The sequence below is a fragment of the Vipera ursinii genome (assembly GCF_947247035.1).
Source record: "Vipera ursinii genome assembly, chromosome: 2".
In the NCBI taxonomy this organism is placed as follows: Eukaryota; Metazoa; Chordata; class Lepidosauria; order Squamata; family Viperidae; genus Vipera; species Vipera ursinii.
This window is the reverse complement of record NC_139513.1, coordinates 180,718,214-180,744,747: the sequence shown is the minus strand read 5'-3', so window position 1 is coordinate 180,744,747 and position 26,534 is coordinate 180,718,214. Positions and strand designations below refer to the sequence as shown.

The 26,534-nt window shown below is 40.4% G+C and overlaps 1 protein-coding gene across 6 annotated transcripts in view; it reads left to right on the top strand.

Annotated features, from left to right (window-relative positions):
- Positions 1-26,534, top strand: part of DNM2 (dynamin 2) — a 186,749-nt gene that overhangs the window by 154,583 nt on the left and 5,632 nt on the right. For 5 of the 6 annotated variants that reach the window (XM_083355833.1, XM_083355830.1, XM_083355831.1 and 2 more), the window contains 5 exons: positions 15,309-15,418; positions 22,671-22,782; positions 24,205-24,369; positions 25,629-25,864; positions 26,266-26,520. In XM_083355833.1, coding sequence (XP_083211959.1) covers positions 15,309-15,418; positions 22,671-22,782; positions 24,205-24,369; positions 25,629-25,864; positions 26,266-26,520 — 878 coding nt within the window. Of the gene's footprint in view, positions 1-15,308; positions 15,419-22,670; positions 22,783-24,204; positions 24,370-25,628; positions 25,865-26,265; positions 26,521-26,534 lie in introns of those variants that run through there. The other variant, XM_083355834.1, reaches the window with a different exon arrangement.

The window sequence follows — 26,534 nt, the reverse complement described above, 5'->3', positions numbered from 1 at the left end:
CTTGAACTTAGTATTCCTGTGCAAAGGTTACACTTCTTTCCCATTCAGTGGCCCTCCCCACTTGACCAGTTCATCTGTGTCCAATAGCATGCCATTTTGATGCTTTGGGAACTGCTTTGATGCTTGGTGCCTCGCATTGCCATTTCGCATTCTTCTCCCAGGCCAGGTGTCCTTGGCAGCTTGGCTTATTCTGGTTTGGCACTGGTGAAGATGTTTTGTGCCATTATGAATTCAGTTTTGGAAGATCTCACTTTAAAAGTAACTACAGGTAGTCCTTGACTTACAATGGTTCATTAAGTAACCGTTCAAAGTTACAACAGCACTGAAAAAAGTGACTTATGACCAATTTTCACACTTATAACCATTGCAGCATCCCTGTGATCACGTGATTTACATTCAGATGCTTGGTACATTTATTACAGTTACAGTGTCCTGGAGTCATATGATCCCTTTTTGCGACCTTTGACAAGCAAAGTGAATGGAGAAACCAGATTCACTTAATAGCCCTGTTACTTATTTAAGAACTGCAGTGGTGGAAAAAGTCATAAAATGGGGCAAAATTTCTCACTTAGCAACTTAAATTTTGGGCTCAATTGTGATCGTAAGTTGAGGACTATCTGTATATCTGATTTTTTCCAATATTCCAAGCCTTAGCATGATGATAGAATACATATAATACATATAATTTAACAATAACTGAGCCTCTCTTAGTAAACTTTTACCAATCAAGATATTACTTGAGCCCATTTTAGTTCAGAGCTCCATTTCTCACAGTGATCAGCCAGGAGCCCCTGAAGTATTTTTGAGCAGGAAGTGGACACTGCCCTACCCTGTTATTCCATTGCAAATAGTATGTGGGAGCACTCTAACTCCAATCTGTAATCTTCAAGACTAAGTGTTCACTGAATCTTAAAACCTTAGTGGATTTGTCATCCATAACTTTAGAAAAGATGGGAGGAGCATATTTGGAAGACAGTTTCTTATAAAAGTGATACTGTTTGCTCAAGTTCATTCTGCAGTAAATGCCTCTCAGATTCCTTTGAGTTGTGATTTTATTTTGTAAGCTCCTTTGAAGGTTTTTGCCCTCTAAAATGACCTGGAAATGGGTTAACAAATTTTAAAGCTTATTTTAAATATTATGTGTGCCATCAAAATCCTGGCTGTTTTTGTTTTTTTTTTGCAGGGGGACTGCTGCTAATAGCTTCAACTATTTTTATTTTGTTTTGTTTTTCTAATTTACAGTGGTAAGTTAGAAAACAAAAAGGGTAAAATAGTACAGTGAATAAAAGAGGCAGATCATAAAAGATCTTAAACATATCATAATGCTTAGAAATAAAATTAATCTGAAAACATGTGTAAAAGCAAAAGTATTTGCTTTGTTAAAGTAACAATTACATAAATGCTAAAAAAAGCAAAGTTTTGAAATGTGGCTATTGAAATGCTGAATGAAATTGCTGAAATAACTAGTTTTTTTCTTGTTTTCCTGTAACCCTCTTGCTTTACACACACACACACACACACACACACACACACACACACACACACACACCAATAGGCTATCATACAATTACCAGTGTCTCTAGATCTCATTTTAGAGAACATTTTATTTAAGAATTCCCAATTTTCAGATTGTATATTATTAAGGTTTTCCACTGAGAAAGTATTAGCTGGAGTTTACAGTGTCTTAAAGCTCTAAATTGGAAGTTTGAAGAGTTTTGCTTAATGCTTAACTTTTATACATTATTGCATTAAAAATGTAGAAAAATTGAAATATTTATCTCCCCTGATAGTTGAGCTGCTACTGAGTCATTCTGGTTAAGTTGCAATAATTTCATCACAGACAAGGACGGATGTAAGTCAGAATATTTCCCCTAAAAGAGAACAAAATTATGACAACTTTAATTATGAATGGTTTAGCAAGTCAGAACTGAATCAGAAATACATGTCTAATTCATTTCTGAGATTTACAGTCATGTGAAAAAGAGAGTAAACCTTCTTTGAGTTCTATGTTTTACCTATCAGGACATAGTAAAAGTCATGTGGTCCTTAGCAATTCTTAAAAGTAGGTAAATATTACACCATGTCATCATTTATTTTACAAAAAGAAAGCCAAAATGGAAAAGCCATGTGTGAAAAACTAAGTGCATGTTATCATTCAGTAGCTTGTAAAACCACTTTTAGCAGCAATAACTTGAAGTAATTGTTTTCGGTATGACTTTATCAGTCTCTCATATCATTGTGGAGGAATTTTGGCCCACTATTCTTTACAACATTGCTTCAGTACATTGAGGTTTGTGGGCATTTGCTTATGCACAACTCTCCTGAAGTTCTGCTACAGCATTTCAATTGGGTTGAGATCTGGATTTTGACTGGGCCATTGCAATACCCTGATTCTTTTCTTTTTCAGGCATTCTGTTGTAGGTTTGCTGGTGTGCTTGGGATCATTTCCCTGTTGCATGACCCAATGTCAGCCAAACGTTAACTGTCAAATGGCCTCACATTTGACTCTAGAACACTTTGATATACAGAGGAGTTCATAGTCGACTTAATGCCTGCAATGTGCTGAGGTCCTGTGACTGCAAAACAAACCCAAATCATCACCCCTCCACCACGCTGCTTGACAGTTGGAATGGGATGTTTACGCTGATATGCTGTGTTTGGTTTTCACCAAATGTGGCACTGTGCATTAGGGCCAAACATATACAATTTGGTCTTGTCTGTCCAAAGAACATTGTTCCAAAAGTCAAGTGATTTTTTTTCAGATGCAACTTTGCAAATTTAAGTGTATTGCCATGTTCTCTAAGATCATTGCTGATGTCTTTACTGTTTGGCATTGCTGGAAACCAAGAGAGATCTAAAACTTTGACTTTTATAGAGGTAGTCACACTTGTTGATGATCAATTGATCGAGGGCACTTCATTAGTAGCACCTGGTTTCTACTTAGCCTCTTCATACCTATGGAAGCAGTAAAGGTGTACTTAGTTTTTCACACATGGCTTCTCTATTTTGGCTTTCTTTTTGTAAAATAATGACATGGTGTAATATGTTGTGTGTTGTTTTTCATCTCAGGTTGTATTTGCCTACTTTTAAGAAGTGCTAAGGACCAGATGATTTTTACTGTCTCCTATCCTGATATGTAAAACCATAGAATTCAAAGAGGGTCTACTTTCTTCTTCACATAATCGTATATTATGTTCTCTTATTTGAAAATTGTAGAGTGAAGGAAAGAAGCATACAGTAATGACATTCCTTGCATGTGTGTATGCCATGCATAACATTATCTTGCTCTTTGCCTAGTGGCTGTTTCGTGATTAAAAACATGGAAGTGGAAAAGAATGCAGCATATTTGTCAGATGGGTGCTCTCTCTGTCTCTCTCTCTCTCTCTCTCTCTCTCTCTCTCTCTCTCTCTCTCTCTCTCTCTCTCTCTCTCTCTCTCTCTCACACACACACACACACACACACACACACACACACACACACACACAGATTAATGGTTGCTATTGCTTTGTGGTTTGTTTGTTTTTTTTGTCAAGTGCTCCCAGTTACATTTGGAGCCTGATTCAGGTAATAAATAATATCGGTGGAAAAGTCAGTGTGCTGTGTGCGGTGTGGTTTAATAAAGGAATGAATATTTTATGGCTGAGCTACTGTAGTGGCCAGGAAGACTGTAAACTAGATTGGGGACTTGGGGGAAAAATAAGGGCAAATTATGTCCATATTGTTGCCAATGAAGTACATGGCCATGATCATTTTGCCATTAAGAGCTGACCTTAACTAAAGTGAGTCTATGGACAGAAGGAGCACAAATATGAATGAACAAGAAAGTTGCTCCAATTAACAGTCATTATTTAAATTATGATTATAAGGGTTAGTCATATTAATCTGTACAGTGAGTAGATCACTCCTCTGCTTGCAAATAATTCTTTTTTCTTCTTTCTTTCTTTCTTTCTTTCTTTCTTTCTTTCTTTCTTTCTTTCTTTCTTTCTTTCTCTCTTTATGTAGTAAATGTATATGCTACACATCTCAAGCAATTCTGGTGGCTTATAATATCATAAAAAATATGAAACAATGAAAACATCAAAACATTAAGATTAAAATTAGAACATTAAAAATTAACACAAAAATGGATAAAAAGGACCAATATTAATGCTGTACTATTGGGTTTGCACCTACACTTATTTTTGTTGTTTTAGTCCCACTCCCTCTTCTTCTTCCTCTGCAGGTTGAGGGAACATTGGAGATGGGCTCAGTGGTATGTCAATCACATGCTTGAAAATTCTAAATTTTTAATTTCAATTGCCAGCCTCCATCCTCTGAAACTTAAGGTATATTTGGCAAATTTAATGCATGTTTAACCAAACATATAACCAGCAAAATGGGCCTTAACTTTGTCCTTTTGCTTGCTGAATTGTGTTCCCCAGTATAAAAATATTTGTCCCATATAGGTGACTATTTTATATCTATATCTTCCTTGTATCCTTTCCCCTTCTTCAGCAGCCCATAGCGAATGGTGTTTGTTCTCTATATATTGCCAACCTTGCTTGAGCGTAATTGTTTTGTATTGGGATCGCTCTTTTGAGTATAGATTGCCTGCTTTTGATGATGGCATGCCCTTTTGGAAGCAGGCATGTGCTCAAATTGGATCTTCTCAAAATCTGCTTATGTTGCTAATCTATTCTTGTTTTCCTCAACCTGCTCCTCTGTTGTAGCTGTTGTGGAACTCAGGTGCCTACAGCAGCCTCCATCCCTTTTTTGTTTTCAAATATCTGAAACCAATTTATAATACCAACTAGCACCTTGCTGACCTTGGCTGATGTCAGAAAAGCTGAGTATGATTGGACATAGGTAGTTATGAGATTGACAAGAACTCTCTGAGCCACAGGCTGGATTTAGAAATTGAAAACATAGTAGAAGATAGGATTGCTTCATATTATGGCAAAGAAAAATTGCAAGGACTATGAACTGAAACCATTTGTTTAGCAATTATTTCAAGATACAATGGCACTGAAAAAAGTGATTTACAACCAATCCTTGCACTTATGAATTGCCATATCCCCACAGTGAAATGATCAAAGTTCAGACCCTTGGCAATCAGCATATAGATACAATAGTTGCAACAACCTGGGTCATGTGATCACAGTTACAATCTTCCCAACCACCTTCCAACAAGGGGAAGCCAATTTGCTTATTTGATTCACTTAGCAACTGTAGTAATTTGCTTAACAACTATGGCAAAAAGTTTGTAAAATTGGACATAACTCACTTAACAACCATCTAGTTTAGCAATGAAAATTTTGGTCCAACAGTGGTTGTAACTCAAGGACAGTACAATCAGTGGTGGTGTCCTGAGCTTCAGTGTTCCTTCAACCTGCAGAGGAAGAGATAGAGCTGAAAAGAGAAAGTTGGATGCATGGCAGCATATTCTAATTATGACTGTGGAAGATATGTTCAACTTTTATTGACAATGTAGAGTACCTTAACTTACCATTTATCTGGGTTTTGTTGCGTGGTTTATTTTATATGCATTTTTTCTCTCAAACTGATTTTTTTAAATATTCTAGAACATTAAAAAGATGTAGTTTGACTGTTTAGGCTGCTCAAATGTTGCTATATCATTTCTGTTCCTGCAGAGATCATATAGAATATATGATTTTTGCCTTTTTGAAATTGCCACTGAAAATCTGAAAGTTTCATTTACATATTATAAAAAATAAGTGTTCTAGAAAAAGCATTGCTTAAAATTTGTGTCCTGCCTCTTCCAATTAAACAAGTTTCTTTTATAGTACACAATAAATATTACTAACTTCAGCCATGCATCAAGATTGGTTTTATTTATTTATTTATTTTTATTGAAAAGTTTTAAAATACATTTTCCCTTTAAAAAACCCCCCTTCCCCCTCCCCCCTCCCCCCCTACCTCCCCTCCTCCCCCCCTCCCTGCTCCCCCCCTACCTCCCCCCCTCCCCCCTCCCCCCCGACTTCCCAGAGCTAAATACAAGGTATATATAAAAAGCAATCATAAACAATCATATACTAACAACTATAAATTCTAAAATCCATCACTCTCTAACTTATATAGGATAAAACAAACCTTAGCAATATTAAATATATATAAAAAACTAAAATTTAAAAAAAGGGGAAAAAAAAGAAAACGAAAGAAGACTTATTCGAATGCTACATAAAACTTCTTAACCCTATACTTGTTCTGGATAAACTCAATCCATTTTCTCCATTCCGTAATATAGCGTTCTTGCGAATGATCTTTCAAATAAGCCGAAATCTTCGCCATCTCAGCCAGGTCGGAAACCTTTAAAGTCCATTCTTCTATGGTCGGCAGTTCCTCTTTCTTCCAATACTGGCCTATCAAAAGTCTCGCTGCCGTAATTAAATTCAACATCAACTTAGTGTCCACAACTGTAGCGTCTACAATTATTCCCAACAAAAAAAGTTGCGGACAAAACTTTATCCTCTGTTTAAAAATCTTCTGCATATTCCACCAAACTTTTATCCAAAAGGCTTTAACCTTCTTACATGTCCACCATATGTGAAAATAAGTTGCATCTTCATCACCACACCTCCAACATTTAGGCTGATACTTCGGATACATACTTGCAAGCTTTTTAGGATCTAAATGCCATCTATAAAACATTTTGTAAAAATTCTCTCTTAAATTTTGAGCTTGAGTAAATTTTACGTTCCTGACCCAAATCTTTTCCCAAGTATCCATTGTAATAACTTCCTGGATGTTTTGGGCCCATTTTATCATACAATCCTTAACAAGCTCTGTTTCTGAATCAATCTCTATCAATGCAAGATATATCCGTTTAATATGTGCTGGTCCCTGATTTCTAATTTGCTTTATCAAATTTTCATCCGTCATTGCAAATCCATTTTTCTGGTCTTCTTTCCACCTGGCCCGTAACTGAGTATATTGAAACCAGTTTTGAACAACCTTCTCTTCTCGCAAGAGGCTATATGATTTCAAACACCAAGCATTTCTTTCCAAACTAAGAATCTCCTTGTAGGTAGTCACATCATATTTGAAGCCAGCATGTATATTTTCTATTGCGTGTTTTGGAATTGCCCACAATGGTATCTTGCTGCTTAACTTATGTCTATACTTCTTCCAAACTCTCAGCAATGCCTGTCTTAAAATATGCACCCTAAACACGTTGTCTACCTTCTTATCATACAACAAATATGCATGCCAGCCAAACAACAAATCGTGGCCCTCAAGATTTAATAACCTCAATTGCGTCAAGTTAATCCAATCACTTATTCCTACTAATGCAGCAGCTTCATAATATAATTTAAAATTAGGTAATTTAAGGCCACCTCTCTCACGAGTATCCTGCATAATCTTAAGTTTAACTCGTGGCTTTTTATTTATTTATTTTATTTTATTTATTTTATTGAATTTGTATACCGCCCTATTCCCGTAGGACTCAGGGCGGTTTACAGGGCAGTTAAAACCATGAAATACAAAAAATTAAAAAAAAATTAAAACAATTAAATTAAATTCAAGCCCCAAGAGAAAATCTAAAACCCAGTTAAATTAACAACCCCACAGTCTGGACCAAACAGATCAAAGAGCCAAGTTTTCAGGTCCCGGCGAAATGAGCGAAGGTCGGGGGCAGTCCTAAGTTCTGTGGGTAGTTGGTTCCATAGGGCAGGCGCACCCACAGAGAACGCCCTTCCCCTGGGAATAACCCACCGGCATTCATTAACCGGCGGTACCCTGAGAAGGCCCTCCCTGTGGGGGCGCACAGGACGATGGGAAGATGATGCCGGCAGCAGGTGTTCCCTTAGATAGTCCGGACCCAAGCCATTTAGGGCTTTATAGGTCATTACCAGCACCTTGAATCTCACCCGGAGACAACCGGAAGCCAATGTAGCTCACAGAGAAGAGGTGTTACACGGGAGTATCGGGAAGCTCCCATCAAAACTCGCGTGGCTGAATTCTGCACCAGTTGAAGCCTTCGGGTGGTCCTCAAGGGCAGCCCCATGTAGAGGGCATTGCAGTAGTCTAACCGGGAGGTCACGAGCGCATGAGTGACTGTACGTAGAGCATCTCAGTCCAGATATGGACGCAACTGGTGCACCAGGCAAATCTGGGCAAAAGCCCCCCTGGTCACGGCTCCTATATGATCTTTAAAACTGAGCTGTGAATCCAGGAGGACGCCCAAGTTGCGAGCCCTATCAATGGGGGGTAATACCTCACCCCCTATTGTTAATGATGGAGAAGGCTGGTCAGTCCGAGATGCCGGTATGAACAGCCACTCAGTCTTGTCAGGATTGAGACGAAGCCTGTTTCTCCCCATCCAAACCCGGACTGCCTCCAGGCAACGGGATATCACGGCGAGGGCATCACTGGGTTGATTCGGGGTGGAAAGAAAAAGTTGGGTATCATCAGCGTACTGGTGATACCCCACCCCGAAACCACGAATGAGCTCACCCAGCGGCTTCATGTAGATGTTGAACAGGAGGGGAAAGAGGACTGACCCCTGAGGAACTCCACAAACGAGAGGCCTTGGGGCGGACCTCTGCCCTCCCGTCAACATCGACTGCGAGCGGCCCAGGAGGTAGGAGGAGAACCACTGTAAAACAGTGCCCCCCACTCCCAGCCCCCTGAGACGCTGCAGTAGGATACCATGGTCAATGGTAGCAAAAGCCGCTGAGAGGTCTAATAGGACTAATAGGACTAGGACAGAGGAACAACCCCTGTCCCGAGCCCGCCAGAGATCATTCACCAGTGCGACCAGTGCCGTCTCTGTGCTATGCCCGGGTCTGAAACCTGATTGGTACGGGTCGAGATAATCAGTTTCTTCCAGGAACAGAGGGAGCTGATGCGCTACCACACTCTCAACAACCTTCGCCAAAAAGCGAAGGTTGGAGACAGGACGATAGTTATTCAAAATTGCCGAGTCCAGGGTGGGGCTTCTTGAGGAAGGGCCTCACCACTGCCTTTCAAGGCAGCAGGAAAAACACCCTTGCTCAAAGAAGCAGTTATTACTGCCTGGAACCAGCCTCGTGTCTTCTCCCGGGCTGCATAAACCAGCCAGGAGGGGCACGGGTCCAATAAACAGGTGGTAGAGCTCAGCCTCCTCATGATCCTGTCCACCTCATCGGGGGTCATAGGATCGAACTCAGTCCAGATAACACTCTCAAGACCGCTCGATTCCTCCCTGTCAGACTGTCCAGTCAAAGTCCAAGCCGGCCCGAATCTGAGCAATTTTATCCGCAAGATGACGACTGAACTCCTTGGCCTACCCCTGCAAGGGATCCTCCCTCTCGTCCTGATGAAGGAGGGAGCGAGTAACCCGAAACAGGGTGGCTGGGCGATTATCTGCAGACGCGATGAGGGCAGTCCTCATTGCAGCGAGATAAGACCTTGTAAAGGCTCTTAGCCGCAATCGGTCAGGTTCAGATCGGCTGGATCTCCAACAGCACTCTAGACCCCATCTCCGACATTTCATCTCCCGGAGCTTCTAAGAAAACCATGGAGCCCACCGGGATCTGCGTCGGGTTAGGGGTCGCAAGGGGACAACACGGTCGAGCGCCTCAGTGGCAGCCCTTTCCCTGGCATCCACTAAGGCGTCGGCCGAGCTGTGAGTGAGGGAGATAGGAACAGACCCAAGCGCCATCTGGAACCGATCAGGGTCCATTAGGCGCCTGGGGCAGAACCACCTGGTCGGTTCCGCAGCCCAGCAGCGGGGGGTGACATAGCGGAAGACCAGCCATAGGAGATAATGATCGGACCATGACAGGGGGACAATAGTTGGTAAGCCCCCTCCCAGATCATCCAACCATTGTCTAGATAAGAAAACCAGGTCAAGAGTGTGACCCCCCCGTGAGTCGGACCCTGAATTACTTGAGTCAGGTCCATGGCCGTCATGGAGGCCATGAACTCCCAAGCTAACTCTGATGATACTCCCAGAGAAGGCAGGTTGAAGTCACCCAGAACAATGAGTCTGAGGAACTCCACCGTCAACCCTGAGAGGGTGTCGAGCAGCTCGGGCAGGGCTGTTGCCACACAGCTGGGTGCCAGGTATGTTAGCAACAGGCCCAACTGAGCCCAAGGGCCACATTTCAAGAGGAGGGACTCACTCCCGCCTATCTGTACAACGGTGGTCTCCCTCGGACATAAGTTTTCCCAAATAACCACCGCCACCCCACCGCCCCTGCCCTGAGCCCGCAGCCGGTGTAGTACACAGAAACCCGGAGGGCACAACTCAATCAGAGGGACACCGCCCTCTGGGCCCAACCAGGTCTCTGTAATGCATGCCAGATCCACGTGTTCCTCCTCGATCAGATCACGGACGAGGGGAGCCTTGTTCGCAACGGATCTGGCATTAAAATACACAAGCCTGAGCCCAGGGTCCTGATCCCCATCAATCCCGGATAAAAGGGGGCCAACCGTAGGGTCGGAGCACGCCACTGCTCGAAGACAGCGGGGGCGTGATCCCAGATGTTGATACGACCCTCTGTGTAACCACCTGCTGCCATTCCCCATCGTCATGGGGATTTGCAACCCCACCCCAGTACTAACAGAACCAAAAGTCCGTGCCCCCAACCTCATCTCACCGGGAACCGTTCTAGGCCCAGACTAACAGCCAGCTGGAGAAACACAGCCCGATTCCCTTCCCTCCCTACCATTCTCCCCCCTCCCTAACCTTTTAAAATAATTGGCTAAAAAACATTCCAGGGGCCTCTTAATAAATTTACACCAGAGGCCCCTACCTAAGCCCAACCACCTCTCGGGGTCCCAACAATTGGGCCCGTCCTTAAGGGAAGAAAGGGACATGGCAACAGGTCGTATCCAGGAGGGAGGAGCCCCCCTGAGAGCAAATAAGTCCGTGCTAGAGTACTGAATACGGGCCATAGTATAATAAAAAAACCGCATAGGGCAATATAACCAAATGGATAGTTAGATGACAATAATGATGTTAAATTAAGGCCAGAATATATCTCAGTCCACCAATTCAGTTCAACTCGGCTCTCACCCGAGTCAGCCAGGCAGAGCAACCGCAGCGGCTCTCTCACCGCCACTGAGGGAACCCACCTATGGTGGACTGAGCCCAAAGTACCGGGAAAAACCTATCCCACTGATCTCTCACATCAGTGGGTGGTTGATGACCAATCCAGACCGCCCTCTCACCGCGGACTGATCCCGGGACCATGCTGGACTGGCAATGGGAAGCCATAGGGGCAGGGACAAATGTTCGTATTCTGCCCTTCTCCAACCAACCGGGTGTTAAGGAGACAGTCTTGCATAACCAGGCCCCTCCCAACCAAGCAAAGTACGAAGGCCATGCCACGGAGAGTTCACAAGCCATCGAGAAGGGAATCTCCGCGCCGTTGAAAATGGCACCCACCCGCTTTTCATATCTCCGCAGTGCAGAAAAGTGCCCAGCAGCAATTCAAACAGCAAGGCCACGCCTCCAATGATCTTCGGGCCGGCAGGCCTTCCGGAAGGAAAAGGCAGCCTCTAAGCTGTTAAAAATGGTGCCCGTCTGCTGATTACATCTCTGTGGTCTAAGAAAGCATCCGGCAGCAGTTTTAAGGAATGATAGAAGAAAACATAAGTAATTTTGGAAAGGGAGAATTGGAATTTGCAGGAATCTGTTTCATTTAATTAATTGGGAAACATTTGGCGTCCTCTCTGGAACAAACCCAATTAAGGTAGTTCACCAATATACTTAGTCAGCAATAGTAGAGCAGAGTAAAATAAGGAGAAATTACTAAAATAAATATGGTTGTCAAATGAATTACAGTTACACTATCTAAATAGAAATATTGCAGAATCAAATTAATCTTTCTAGGGAACCTGGAGTGGGCTTTCTGAAAAACTTTCTGATGCTTGGGTGGGTGGGGGAGTGGAACAATACACTTTTTTTTAAATCCCATTTATATCCCGCCCTTCTCCAAAGACTCAGGGCGGCTTACAATTTAAAGCACAAATCAAAGCAATAGCCTTCATTCTATGTATATGCCTGCTTATTAGGGCTTTCGGGGGGCCCCCAGCGGCATTATTACAAAGTCAGCTTATTGCCCCCAACAATCTGGGTCCTCATTTTACCTACCTCGGAAGGATGGAAGGCTGAATCAACCTTGAGCCTGGTGGGATGCGAACCTGCACTAATTGCAGGCAGCTGGTATTAGCCCACTGCTCCACCAAGGCTCTTACAACTTACAATACATAGTGGTAGTTTAGCTCTTTACATAGAGCTGGTATTTGGAGGCTTGAATGTATTAAAATATCAAGAAGCTGGACAGTTGATGTTAGACAGTCATGATGTTCCAAGTCAATGACACAACAGCTGAAGCCTCAGAGGTTACAACAAAAGGAAATTGGGAGATTGCAGGTTGCCACCTTCTAGTCTGAAAGCCATATTATAGAATATATTCTTTTTCATGCCTTCCTGCCATATATTAGACTATATATTTATACTATGCCATTTTTGGTGACACACCAATCCTCTGGCCCTCTGAAAAGTGTGGGCCCTGCTATTGCACGGCCTCTGAAATCTCTGGAAATCATGCAAAGAGTTCTCTTCTGATTTTAGGATATTCCAAAAGCCTCCACAATTTCCAGAGGGTCCAGAGAGGAGAGGAGAGTCTGGACAGGAAGTCTGGAGAGGCGTCCTTTGTTGGGGGGGGGGGAAACAGAGGGATGACATGCCAGCAGAGTCAAGATAGGTATTTTCTGAATTTTTAATATACCAAGCCCAAATGATTTGCCATCACTGTCTTAGAAAAGCAAAGTAATATGGAAGAAAATGTTTATAAAAAATAAATGTCTGAAGTTTTTTAAAAAATTGGAAAAATCAATAATGGAATACTTGGAAGAAGTGATATTGGTATATCATTAGGTTATATTCTATGACATAATAAATGTAAGAATAGAAGTAGAACAATTGTTACTTCTTACCTTAAGACAGGGAAACAAGTAATTGCAAATATTCAAGTGGCTTGTTATAATGACCTCTTCCTGCACATATGAATAAAATTGAATTCTGAAAGTCTTGAAGCAATCGGATGTTGATACTTGACCAGCACTCTGTAGTATATAGTGAAAAGTGGCAAAGTACATAAAAGCAAATTAAAATAGGCTCTTTATGTTTTATTGACAGGATTTGCTTATTAAAATGCTTTTTTCCCAGAAACCTTACCAAGTTCTGTATAATTTTCCCATTTATATTATGCACATCTTACAAAAAGCATGTAGCTTTTTTATAAGGTCATCATCCTCTTTGACGTAGCCAGCTTTCTTTACTGTATAGTACAGTCTGTGATGTTTAATTTCCAGAAACAAGTCACAATAGAATATATTCTTCTCTGATACATTTCCTAAGTGCTTACATTTCTTGACTTGTTCTGCCTGGAAGATGCCTTCCAAATTAGCTAGACCCAGATGCAGTATCATTTGTCTTCTTGTTAAGACTGTACAGACATCACACTTAGCAAGTAAGCTGCATAGCTTTTTTCCCCTTCCATTCAATAGCTAAGGAGTTCATATTAAAGGAAACAGAACTTACTAAGGTAGTACAAATGTTTTTCTTAATCTCATCTCATAGGCAACCCTCTTCCTCAGAGTGAGGAACCTTTTTCTGGTGGGGAGGGGGGGCTGTGCTTGTCAGTAAGATAATAACACATTCTTTTGAGAAACAACAGAGCCTAGATAAAAATGAATTACTTCCTTCGTTGAATTTGCAATTGTTCACTTTCTCAGAACTGCATCAGTACATGATACACATTTATATTGTACACAGCATTAAGAAAAATGGTTCTTTTGAACATCAAATTAAATATTTAATACGAGATTTTGCTCTGAACTCACCTCTTAGTAAATGAAGAGCTCAAATAATTACCTGTCTTTTTATTAAATAATTAAATAATTTTCCCCCAAGAAAGAGGTAGAATCTTACCTGAGTAGCCAGCACCTCTGAAATTATTCTTATCCAACCCAATCTAACCAATGGGCAGACTACTGTACATCTTTGTAGTTTCCTGAATAGGTAGTCTGAACACTAGGCAAGTGGGGCAAGAATATTAATGTTTACTTTCTATTTAGTTCTCTATTCTTAGGATTGTAAGTAGAGGAGTTCTATGGGGAAAAAATCATTTTTTCCCCTTTGGTATGGAAAAGTCTGCAGCTGAATCCAGCTTAGAAAGTAGTTGGGCCCTTTCAGAAAATCAAAGTGGGGAATGCACAGTTTGTGGCTTTCATACAAAAAAACACATCACTTTTGGGACTCTGAGTGCATGCAGTGTGGAAGGAGGGACACAGCATTTAGAGTTATAAACACTTCCAGTTGGGGAGTTTTTGCAGGGGCTGTTCTTTGTGAATCATAGGATGATGGGAACTCACACTGCCTCTTATTAAAGAAAACTGTTTTAGAAACCTGCTGTTTCATTCCCAAGTCCATTGTTTGTTTCTACATTCTTCCCACCAATTTTTAAGATGTTGCAGATTTCCACTACAAAAACTTTGCCCTTTTCTTCTCAGTTTCCAAGTCAGGTATATAAAAAGTTTAACAGTTCTTTTAGAATCCATAGAATTCCTCCAAAGTTGCCAAGTCTATCCAAAAAATTACTATTATTTTTTTGTGTTGGGGGAGTGGAATTTGCCTTGCAATGGGACCTGTAAAGCAGAAGTCCTCAGCCTTTTGAGCACTAGGGAGTGCTCGGTTCCACAGAGAGAGGGTATTTTGCGGACCGAATGGGGTATGGTTTAAAGTACTGCCTGCATCCCACGGATGGGGCATTGTTTGCGCAGCCTGGTTTCTGGCTTGCTGTGGACCGATGCTGGTCCACAGACTGGGGGTTGGGGACCCCTGCTGTAAAGGACATCAAGGATCTATTTCATTATCACAGTACCTAAGTGCCACTAAAAATCTGAGGATGTTGATTTCAAAAACATCATAAACTTATTAAACAAAATCTGAATGACTTTCACCAGATATTATAGGAGGAAAAACTAAATGAGGAAATTAAAAATGCTCAGCCATTGGAAAAATGGTAGTATTTATATGATAGCCTTAAGAGGAATGTCATGTCATGTCATATCATATATCTCTGGGTAAACTGTAAATGCAAGTCTTTTGGTCTCAGTCTAAGAGATGGTGTAGGCATGGCTAGAATGCTGGTTTTCCCAGTGTAGAACTGCGAATATCAGTAGTTTATCATTAATCAACTGGTTTCTTTTCATTTTCTTCATTTTAACACAGGTCCTTTTTTATTAGAGTATTGAGTTCACATTTTAAGAAACAAAGAAAAATTACATGTAACTTTTTTATCTCTTACAGGAGAAAGAGAAGAAATATATGTTGCCTCTAGACAACCTAAAAATAAGAGATGTGGAGAAGGGCTTCATGTCCAATAAGCATGTCTTTGCCATTTTTAACACAGAACAAAGGTAAGAATAATGTCTCCTTCATTTTATCTCTTTATAATTTAAATTCCTTGACTCAGTTCACATATTTGGCTCCAAGATGGCGGCAGTGTAGGAAGCAGTATCGGATCACAGGGAGAGAAATAATCAAACTAAGTAGGAATTGCAGGTGGCAAAACTGGGGAGCGGGGGGAGGAAGGCAACAGCAGCAACAGAGAGGCTTCGAGCTAGAGAGCTCTCCGATCTCTGAAGCTGAGAGGCCGGCTGAGAGGAGCAGACTAGACAGAGCAGCTGAGCTGAACAGAAAGCTGAACGGAAGGCAAGCACTGAAGGACAGAAGAGAGCCAGCAGAGGCCAGAGCAGCAAGCAACAGAAGTGAAAGCAACAATTAAGTTTGAGGTCCCAATAGTAAGGGATGGAAGACCCCCAGTAAAGAATAAAAAGGAATTGGAGTTCAAAAACTTTTTAAAAAATAGAGGGAAGAAAAGGCCATCACCCATTGAGGGGGAAAAGAATTTTAGAAATAAACCATTGGCTAAAGGGTTTGTGTCGCCAAAAAAACTTTGGTTTCTTGGATCATGGACTGCATTTCTTAAGTGAAGGACTCTTGGCAAGGGATGGTCTGCACCTCACGAAAACAGGGGAAAATGTACCATATTTTCCGGCGTATAAGACGACTGGGCGTATAAGACGACCCCTGACTTTTGAGAAGATTTTCAAGATTTTTTGTCTTATATGCCGGAAGATACTTACATGCCAGTTGCCAAGTGTCCGACACAAGCCCGATTCAGACCCGTCTGATGCAGATGGTGCAAAGCCCTGCCGGTTCCCGCCCGATGCCTGACGGCTTCGCCGGTGCCGCCTCGAGAGGGAAGGGCATGAGGCGCCTGCCACGGCTCCCCAAGAACTCCTTAGCAGCCGGGGAGCGGGCATGTGCACAGGACTGCCCTGCCGGCTCCCACCCGATGCCAGTCTGCCTTGCTTCCTCCACAGTGAGAGGGGAGGGCGTGCCTTCCTGGGCTCGCCGACTTGCAGCCACGCCGGAGCCGAAAGGGGCTTTTCCTTCCACCCACCCTTTGGAATAAACGCAAGAGCTGCGTTTACACGACACGCTCTTCCAGGCCAGACTCTGCAAATGGCACGCCAGAAGCCGCAACCACTGCGGGAACTCCGAGTCCCCACCTTTCGGCAGCCTGCACGGCCGAGCGCAATCTGCTTATGCTCAGATGCTGCTTGGGCGAGGGGGAGGGGCTTCCTGCTGCTCCCGGGGTCTGGCGTTTGCAAGGGGGAGGGGAAGGGGCTTAGAGGCTCTTGGGGGTGGGAAGGGTGAGTCACGTTGGAGGGGGGACTGGACTAAGGAGGCTTGAAGTTGCTTTGCAAGAACGGGGGCGCTCAATTGATTTATGTACTATTTTCCGGTGTATAAGACGACTGGGCATATAAGACGACCCCCCAACTTTTGAGAAGATTTTCATGGGTTAAAAAGTCGTCTTATACGCTGGAAAATACGGTACTCAGAAAAAGACCGGCCCAACTCATCAGGAGGGCTTTAATCTAAAATTGAGGGGGAAGGGTGACCAAAATTAAGAATCCAAAACCAATCATAAATCCCATGAAAACAAATCAAACAATGAGGTAGGCAGTGATGAGAAAAAAGAAAAACTCAAACAACAATCAGGAGATATAGGAAACCCAAAAGCTCAAGAATTTTGGCATCTGATAAAAAATCGGCTGGAAGAGATATTACCACAAAAAATCAACTTAAAACCAGAACTTTTTTATTAGGGATTTTCAAGGATAAATTCAGTAAAGGATCTTTATATTTAGTACTGCACATTCTAACTGCAGCAAGACTGGCCTATGCTCAGACATGGAAGAGAAAAGAAACCCCTATCGAAGAAGAAGTAATAAATAAAATCCTATCCTGTGCTGAAATGGATAGGTTAACATTAGAGCTTAAAAATAAAACTGAAACAGACTATTACAAAATTTGGAATGAAGTGTATAAATGGCTAGAGTCAAGGGGGATTACTGGGACAAATGTTGATTGTTAAGTTGACAGTTTAGAAATCTTTATACCAGTATTCTCTATAAGATAGAATTGAAAGTTATTTAACCACAATGTATATGATTGAAAGAACGCTTACTAGAGAGTTCACAGATTCTATATGTCTATTTTGTTATAATGTAAAGAAACTTTTTGTTTCTATTTGCAAGGTAATACTAATAGTATTGTTTAAACCAGAGAACTTGTATCATGTGTTGTTTTTCTTTTTCTTTTAACTGTATATTCAATAAAAGTATGAAAAAAGGAGATGCAGGAAACATACCCACGAACAGGCATAGAAGTCTTAAATGCTTATATACAAATGCTCAAAGCTTGGAGAACAAACAGGGCGAACTAGAATCAGTTTAACATCAATACTTGGGAAGATCCTAGAAAAAATAATCAAAAATCAGGTCTGCAAACAACTAGAAGCAAACAAAGTTATAACTAGCAGCCAGCACAGGTTTGTTAAAAACAGATCATGCCAGATCAATCTTCTCTCATTCTTTGATAAAGTGACTAAACTAGTAGGCCAGTGAAATACTGTGGACATAGTATACTTAGATTTCAGTAAGGCATTTGATAAAGTAGACCACAACCTACTCGTTGGTAAGTTAGAAAAAGATGGAATACACAACATCCCCACCAGATGGATCTGTATCTGGCTGGCAAACCGTACTCAACGATTAGTCCTCAATGGCGCTACATCCACATGGAGAGAAGTAAGCAGTGGGGCACCAAAAGGTTCCATCTTAGGCCCAGTATACTTCAACATCTTCATCAATGACTTAGATGAGGGAATTGAAGGGGAACTCATTAAATTTGCAGATGACACCAAACTGGCAGGAGTAGCCAACACCCCAGAAAACAAACTCATGATCCAAAAAGATTTTGACAAACTTGAACAATGGGCCCTATCCAACAAAATGAGTTTCAATGTGGAGAAAAGTTTTACATTTAGGCAGGAAAAATCACAGGTATAAGTACAGATTGGTGAGACCTGGCTTAAAAACAGTAACTGTGAGAGGGACCTTGGAGTCCTAGTGGACGATCACTTGACTATGAGCCAGCAGTGTGCAGCAGCAGTCAAAAAAGCTAATACAATCCTGGGTTATATAAACAGAGGCATAGAATCAAGATCACTCAAAGTATTAGTACCGCTTTATAAAACCCTAGTAAGACCACACCTGGAATACTGCAGCCAATTTTGGTCACCATATCACAAAAAAGATGTTGAGTGGGGAAAAATTCAAAGAGCAATTGATGATTAAAGGCCCGGAGACTAAAACATACGAAGAAAGGCTGCAGGACATGGGTTTGGCTAGTCTAAAGAAAAGAAGAAATAGGGGGGACATGATAGCAGTATTCCAGTATTTGAGGGGCTGCCACCAAGAAGAGGGGGTCATGTTATTCACCAACGATCCAGAGGGCAGGACAAGAAACAATGGTTGGAAACTAATCAAAGAGAGAAGCACTCTGGAATTAAGGAGAAACTTCCTGACAGTGAACAGTGTAACAGCTTGCCTCCAGAACTCGTGGGCGCTCTATCACTGGAGATTTTTAAGACCTCCAAGGTTCCTTCTAGCTCTATTCTATTCTGACTGGTGTTTGTATCTGCCTGAATCTCCACCCCCCTCTCTTTTTCTCTGTATGTATAAAATGTGTGTGTGTTATATTGTGTTGTTTTATATGTAATAGAAGAAAATTGCAAGTATTTTTCTGTCTTGTAAAAATAGCATTGTGTTTCAGCAGAGTAACAGCATTTGCATAAAAACACTGGTCTTGAAGATTAGTGATAAAAATGAAATTGTGCTTTTTTTCTCTTGCCTTTCATAGATATGCTTATATCTTGATAGTTAAACCAAATTTAACTTTGCCTTTTGTTACATATTATGATGGAAGTTGGAGCTATGGTGCAGGGATGTGACTTTTGAAAAGAAATTAACAAAGTCCATTTCTCTTGGTTTGTACAATAACTTTAATAAAATCTCCTTTAAAAAGTAAAAGCCACTTTTTAAAGTGGTTAGATGAAGATGGAAAATTTGATCATGGGTGAGCAGAGGTGGTATAGTTAGAGCTTTTTTCTAAGCTGTTGTTTTCTGGACAATTTGAATCAGCCCTAAATGGTCCACAAGTGATAAGAATTGTATTTGAAATAGAGAAATGTGAAATTCAAGGAAACAAAAGGTTGTTGATAATGACACAAACCATTCTGATCATATAATGGTTAGTTAGGGTCCATGCTCTCTGATATTTGAAGAATCTTTCATCATTTCATTGGGTAAATAATGCTATACAAAATGAAACAAGCAAGAAATAGTAAGCAAAAGAAATTGGAGACAAATACAAACAGAGAAATTTCTCTAACTTTAGTTTACACTAATACCATTCACTATACCTCATTCTGTTTGGCAGCCAATCTTGCTTCCCATATATTCATACACCAATTTATTTATTTTTTGTTCTTTCTCTTATCTACTCCATCCAACCATGATTTTCTTGGTTTTTCAATCCATGTTCTCTTCTGTCACATGTTTTGTGATTCAGATATCACTCATTCTCTCTATATAATCAAATCACTTCAACATACTTTCTTTGTATTAGTCATTTACTTTAGTCATATACTTTATAAACTGAATATATACACACACATACATATATATAAACTGAATATACACACACACCACACACGTACATATATCAAAGATGAAGTCAGGAAAGCAAAGGCTCAGAATGAAGAAAGACTTGCAACAAAAGTCAAAGATAATTTAAAAAGTTTCTTTCAACATATAAATAACAAGAGAAAAGTCAAGGAAACAGTTGGTCTACTAAAGAGTGAATAGAAAGCAGAGCTGCTTAACTCTTTCTTTGCATCAATCGTCACACAAAAACAAACTAGCCCAACCTACCAAAAACAAAACTCTAAAAGACAGATTAAAAATAAAAATTAAAATAAGAAAAGAAATGGTAAGAGAACATCCTGATGAATATAAATCACTGGAACCTGACAGATTACATCCCAGAATTCTGAAGGAACTGGCAGATACCATCTCAGAACCATTGTACCATATTTTTCAAAAATCCTGCAGCACTGGGGAACTACCTGAGGATTGGAAAAGAGTTGATGTGGTTCCCATCTTCAAAAAAGGAAAACAAAACAGACCCAGGAAACTACAGACCAATCAGCCTAACATCAGTACCTGGGAAGACACTGGAAAAGATAATCCAGAAACAGATCTGCAAGCATCTAAAAACCAATAAAGTTATAACTAGAAGCCAGCATGGGTTTGTTAAAAACAGGTCATGCCAAACCAATTTCATTCTTTGACAAAGTGACTAAATTAGTAGACCAGTGAAATGCTCTGGAGATAGTATACTTAGACTTCAGCAAGGCATTTGACAAAGTAGACCACAGCTTACTTCTTGGTAAGCTAGAAAAGTGTGAGATAGATGCCATCACTGCCAGATGGATTTGTAACTGGTTAATAAACCATACTCAACAAGTAGTCCTAAATGATACTACATCTACATGGAGGGAAGTAAGCTGTTGGGTACCACAAGATTCTGCCCAGTACTCTTCAATATCTTCATAAATGACTTAGATGAGGGAATAGAAGGGGAAGTCATCAAATTTGCAGATGTTACTAAGTTGGCAGGAATAGCCACCCCCCTAGATGATAAGCTCAAGATCCAGATGGATCTCGACAGACCTGACTATCTAACAAAATGAAATTCAACAAGAAAAACCAAAAGTACACATACAGATTAGGTGAAACCTGGCTTAAGCAGTAACTGAGAGGGATCTTGGAGTCCTAGTGGACAATCAATTAAATATGAACCAGTAGTGTGCAGCAGCAGCCATAAAAGCCAATGCAATCCTAAATTGCATTAACTGAGGGATTGAATCAAGTACTGCTAGTACTGCTCTATAAAACCTTAGTAAGGCCACACCTAGAATACTGCATCCAGTTTTGGTTACCATACTATAAAAAAGATGTTGAGACTCTAGAAAGTGCAGAGAAGAGTAACAAAGGTGATTAGGGGCCTGTAGGCTAAAACATATGAATAACGGTTGCAAGAACTGGGCATGGCTAGCCTAGTGAACTGAAGGACCAAGGGAGACATGATAGCAGCCTTCCAATATTTGAAGGGTTGTTACAGAGAGGAGGGGCACAACTTATTTTCCAAAGCACACAAAGGCCAGACAAGGAACAATGGATGGAAACTGATCAAGGAGGAATTTAACCTAGAAATAAGGAGAAATTTTCTGATGGTGAGAACAATCAACCAATGGAACAGCTTGCAGATCCCTTCTAACTGTCATTCTGTTATCATTCATTCATTGATTCTTTTTTTTCTTTTTTTTTCCACACACATCCTGCATTCAGCTGAGTTTTGTGTTTCTCTTGATATACAAATAGCCCCTAGGTTACAACTGTTTATTCAGCCACCATTCAAAGTTACAGTAATGTTGAATGAATGGCACTTAGAAACAGTCCTTGGATTTCTAACCCTCACAGCATCCCCACAGTCAAGTAAATGATTGTGATCTGGTACTTGATGCCCAGCTAACAATTACAACATCATAATCAGCCATGATCATGCGATCATGATTTCCAATGTTCCCTGCAGGTTTCCCACAAGTAATCCATCATGCAGGATTCCACTGGCAGGAATCCATTATTGCTTATTAACTTGTGTGTCCTCACTTAACAGTGATATCTGGGACTGCCAGAAAAATTGCCGCAGTCTTGTGATATGGTTTACAACACATTGCTTAGCAATGGAAATTCCAGTTCCAAGTGCTGTTCTCATTTCTACTTTACAAAGTGGGTGAAGTGCACACTTTGTACTTAGCTATTTTTGCTTCTCCCAGCAACAACAAATAGATATCTTTCTATTGGTATTAGCATATTTTAAAACTTCTCTGTATATTTTTCCATTTTCCCTTAAATTTTCAGATCCTTATTCTTCATGGTATATACTGTAAAATATTCACTCAAACATTTAGGTTCTGAACCAATCACAGAGGTCATCTGCATAGAAGAATGCACAAACAATATCATTCCAATATCAATATGCAGCTAACGTCACTACAGGCAAATCCAAAATTATCTATATTTAGTAAATACTGTAGAATATTTCTCTTACTCTTATATCATTATGTTGATATTTTCTCTCATTTAATTAGATGGGTAATTGTTTTGTTGTCGTGCATTTCTACTTTAGAAATGTATACAAAGATCTGCGTCAGATTGAACTTGCCTGCGATTCTCAGGAAGATGTGGATAGCTGGAAGGCCTCCTTCCTTCGTGCTGGTGTTTATCCTGAGAAAGACCAAGTAAATATTGCTCAGAAATTCAGTTGAAAGGGAGGGAGGGAGGGAATTGCTAAAGAATTTCCTGTCAGTTGTTGCCGTTGTCTGGAAGTGCCTTATACCTAAAATCAAGAGTAGGCAACCTTTTTCATGCTGAGGGACACAATACAACAAGCTTACAGAGAGGGTGCGGTGCTATCACTAAAGATGTTGAGAGGTTGGCCATTTTCAACCAACTTGAATATTATGAAGATGTTTTAAGATAAGGGTCAGACACATTTTTCTTCACAGAGGCCCATTTTTCCTGTCTTCTGTCATTTTCATGCCAAGTTATGCAATTTTGAAAATCTGAAACAACAACAGCAACAATATCTTAAGTGATTTAAGTGCTCTCAGGAGGAGTCAGATAAAGGCGGTCCTTGATTAACTACCCTAGTAGGGATCAGAATTTGCATCTCTAAGCAAAGCAGTTGTTAGGCAAAATATCACGTCACTGCACCACTTAGTGATGGCAGTTCCTGTAGTCTTGGTTTTTAATGTTAAATGAGGACCGCATCATTGTTAAGCGAGGACTTCATCTTCTCTGCCCTGCCATACTTGCTTATGCTTCAGCCCCCCCTGCCCCCCCGCATGCTTATCTCGAACCCCATTTTGTCCATTTGGCCACCCTCTTAGCTGACCTTTGCCATCTTCTTCCTCCAGCTGCTAACTAGGCATGCTGGGCTGAGGCAACTACTGGCTCTTCATGTGGCCTCATGAAGAGCCAACCAGGTTGCTTTTTGCATTTTGCAGTTGCTAAACAAGGATGATTTGTAGTCTTGATATGACTGAAGAAGTATTCAAGAGTCAAAAATAATGACAAACCAATATTCTTTTAAGACACTCCAGATACCCAGTCTTTATTGTCAGAAAAAATAAATGAAATGTGAAGCATACTTAGTTAACTTTTATTTTTCATATTCTTTCATAGTACAGGAATCAAGGAGATAATCAGCTTGGGTTTGATGTATTCAACAACATTTGCATGTATAAGAATTGTGTAGTTTTTCTAAACCTATATAGTCCACTGCTGCCTTCTAATAATTTATAGACATTTTTTTCATTTTATTAAATATTCTACTTATCTAGGTGAAGGTGAATGAGTAGACAAGATATAGCTTTTGCAAGAAAGGGTTATCTTGTAGAAAATGAATTTACAATAAAAGAATACATTTTAAGAGGAGTAATAAGATGCAAAAGAAGTTGACTATGATCTTAAATGCAACAAGAAGATAAAGAATAATATTTACACATTATTAGTTTTGTGCATTAACATTGTACTCTGCCATCTTAATTAGCCTTTCTGTAAGTTTTGCAGCAGACCTAAGCTCTTATGAAAGAACTGTAATTCTGATTCTGCTGTTAGATATTTTATATTGTAACAGTGTCCATTTTTCCTATACACAGGTAGAAAATGAAGATGGAGCTCAGGAAAATACCTTTTCCATGGATCCTCAACTGGAACGCCAAGTAGAAACTATCCGCAATCTTGTTGATTCATATGTTGGAATCATCAACAAATCTATCCGAGATCTTATGCCAAAGACAATAATGCACCTAATGATAAATAATGTAAGTATGGATTGATAATTTATTTTGCCAGGGTGGCAGAGGGATGAAACTAGATGTTATTCTGAGGCCAAAGAGATCATCCCTCACTCTCAAAATGGCAATTGTAAACCCCATAAATCATTACTTTTTAAATAATAAAAAATTTTGTTCTCTTCTGCAATCCTGATATTCTGGCAAGAGATTTAAGAGGAAAAGATATTGTAATGATTTGCCTTAGAATTTATACTTGAAGTGTATAAATTGGTGAAATGCTTTGCATTAAATAATAACTTCTGGTATTTACGGAGACAGTATTGTAGAAATAATGTGCAGGAGCAACATTTTTTATTGATTTTCTATGGCACTTGGCTAAGATCATTTTACGGGGCCATATCTCTGGCACATTGCCTGAAAGATGCTTTGGCTTGACCAAATCCAATTGGAAAAGAGAATCAAAAGAGAATCTACATTGACTTAGGTTGGTACCAAATAATTTTTTGCAGGAACCTGGAATTTATCTTGAAACAAACAGACAACCTGGGTTGAAAATTAATTTGAGCCAGTAACTATCTTCTGCTGTTTGGGCAAAGTTTTAATTAGAACTATTCTAGCTTCACTCAGAGGAACACAGTGAGGAATCAGAAAAAGATTCCTTATAAAGTTTGATTATACAACGTATAATGGGTCTAGATTCTTACATATGCACATACTGAAACTTAGGACAGCTGTGATACTTCTTTGTCCTCAAATACTTCAGTCCACCATGTTTATAATTATCTCCCATTTTATAAAAAAATCTTGGCAGCTATACTTAACTTGATTTTCCAACAAAAATTGTTCTACATTGTCAGGCACCCTGCTAAGAGACCAAAAATATAGGGGGTTTTTTAATGCAACCCTTTGCCATCAAAAGGTTGTCTGTTCCTGTTTTAAGTTTTAATTTGGGTTTTTTATTTAATTTATTGTGTGAATTCACCCATTATGGTCTTTGTGTTTTTTAAACATTGTTTTTTAAACATTGTTATATGGACTCAAACAACTATATGATCTATGGGAATCTTTCCATAATGCAGTAGATAGTTGAGGCCAGAGCAGTCTTCACTGAGTGCAGCATCCCATCTGGGGGAAGTGCCCTTTCCTTTCACTATTTCCAATGAATAGATAGCTAGGGTTGTGATCTAAACCAGCCTCTTGAAGTTACTCCACTCTTGATCTATCCAACACAGCCTATTGGAAAGCATTACATTTTCTGTGCACCCAATATTACCTATCCCTCACAGACCAAGGATTTCATCCACTCGGAACTGCTGGCCTACTTATACTCCTCTGCAGACCAAAACAGCTTGATGGAGGAGTCAGCAGACCAGGCACAGCGCAGGGATGACATGTTGCGAATGTATCATGCTCTGAAGGAAGCTTTGAATATAATTGGAGACATCACTACCAGTACAGTTTCCACCCCAGTTCCTCCTCCTGTGGATGATACATGGCTGCAGGCAGGAAGTGGTGGGCATAGGTGAGTTGATATAGTAGTTAATTGGTTCTATTATGCTATTTGTTAAGAGGAAGGATGAAAATATGGGATGTCACAAAGCCAAAAACCACAAATGACTGTCACTGGATTGGTCCAGATTCTTGACTGGACCAGTTGATTCATTCCTTCTAGAATGACAACACTGAACTAAATACACATTCTTCCATGTGTGTTTGTTAGTCAGCTTCTAATTCTGTCATAATTTTGTTCATCAAAATTTTCAAATCAGATTTTTTTTGTATAGTGGATATTTTTTACCTAAAAGAATATTCTTGTATTGCTTTTGAAATAAATTCTTTACATATTGTTGCTGACTGGTTTGTCTGAATCTTAAATTATATAACTTGTTCTATTTTAATGGGTCATTTTTCTTTTCTTTACAGCCCAACATCTCAGCGCAGGCCTCCTTCTACTGTGTTACCCCCAGGAAGACCTCCAGCTGTGAGGGGGCCCATGCCTGGCCCTCCCTTGATTCCAGTGCCAGCAGCAGGCTCATCCTCTTTTGTGGCACCACCCATTCCTTCACGCCCTGTACCACAAAGTGCATTTATTACTAATAATGACCCTTTCTCAGCACCGCCTCAAATTCCTTCACGGCCGGCACGTATTCCACCTGGTATACCTCCAGGTGTACCCAGGTAAAGGCCAATTC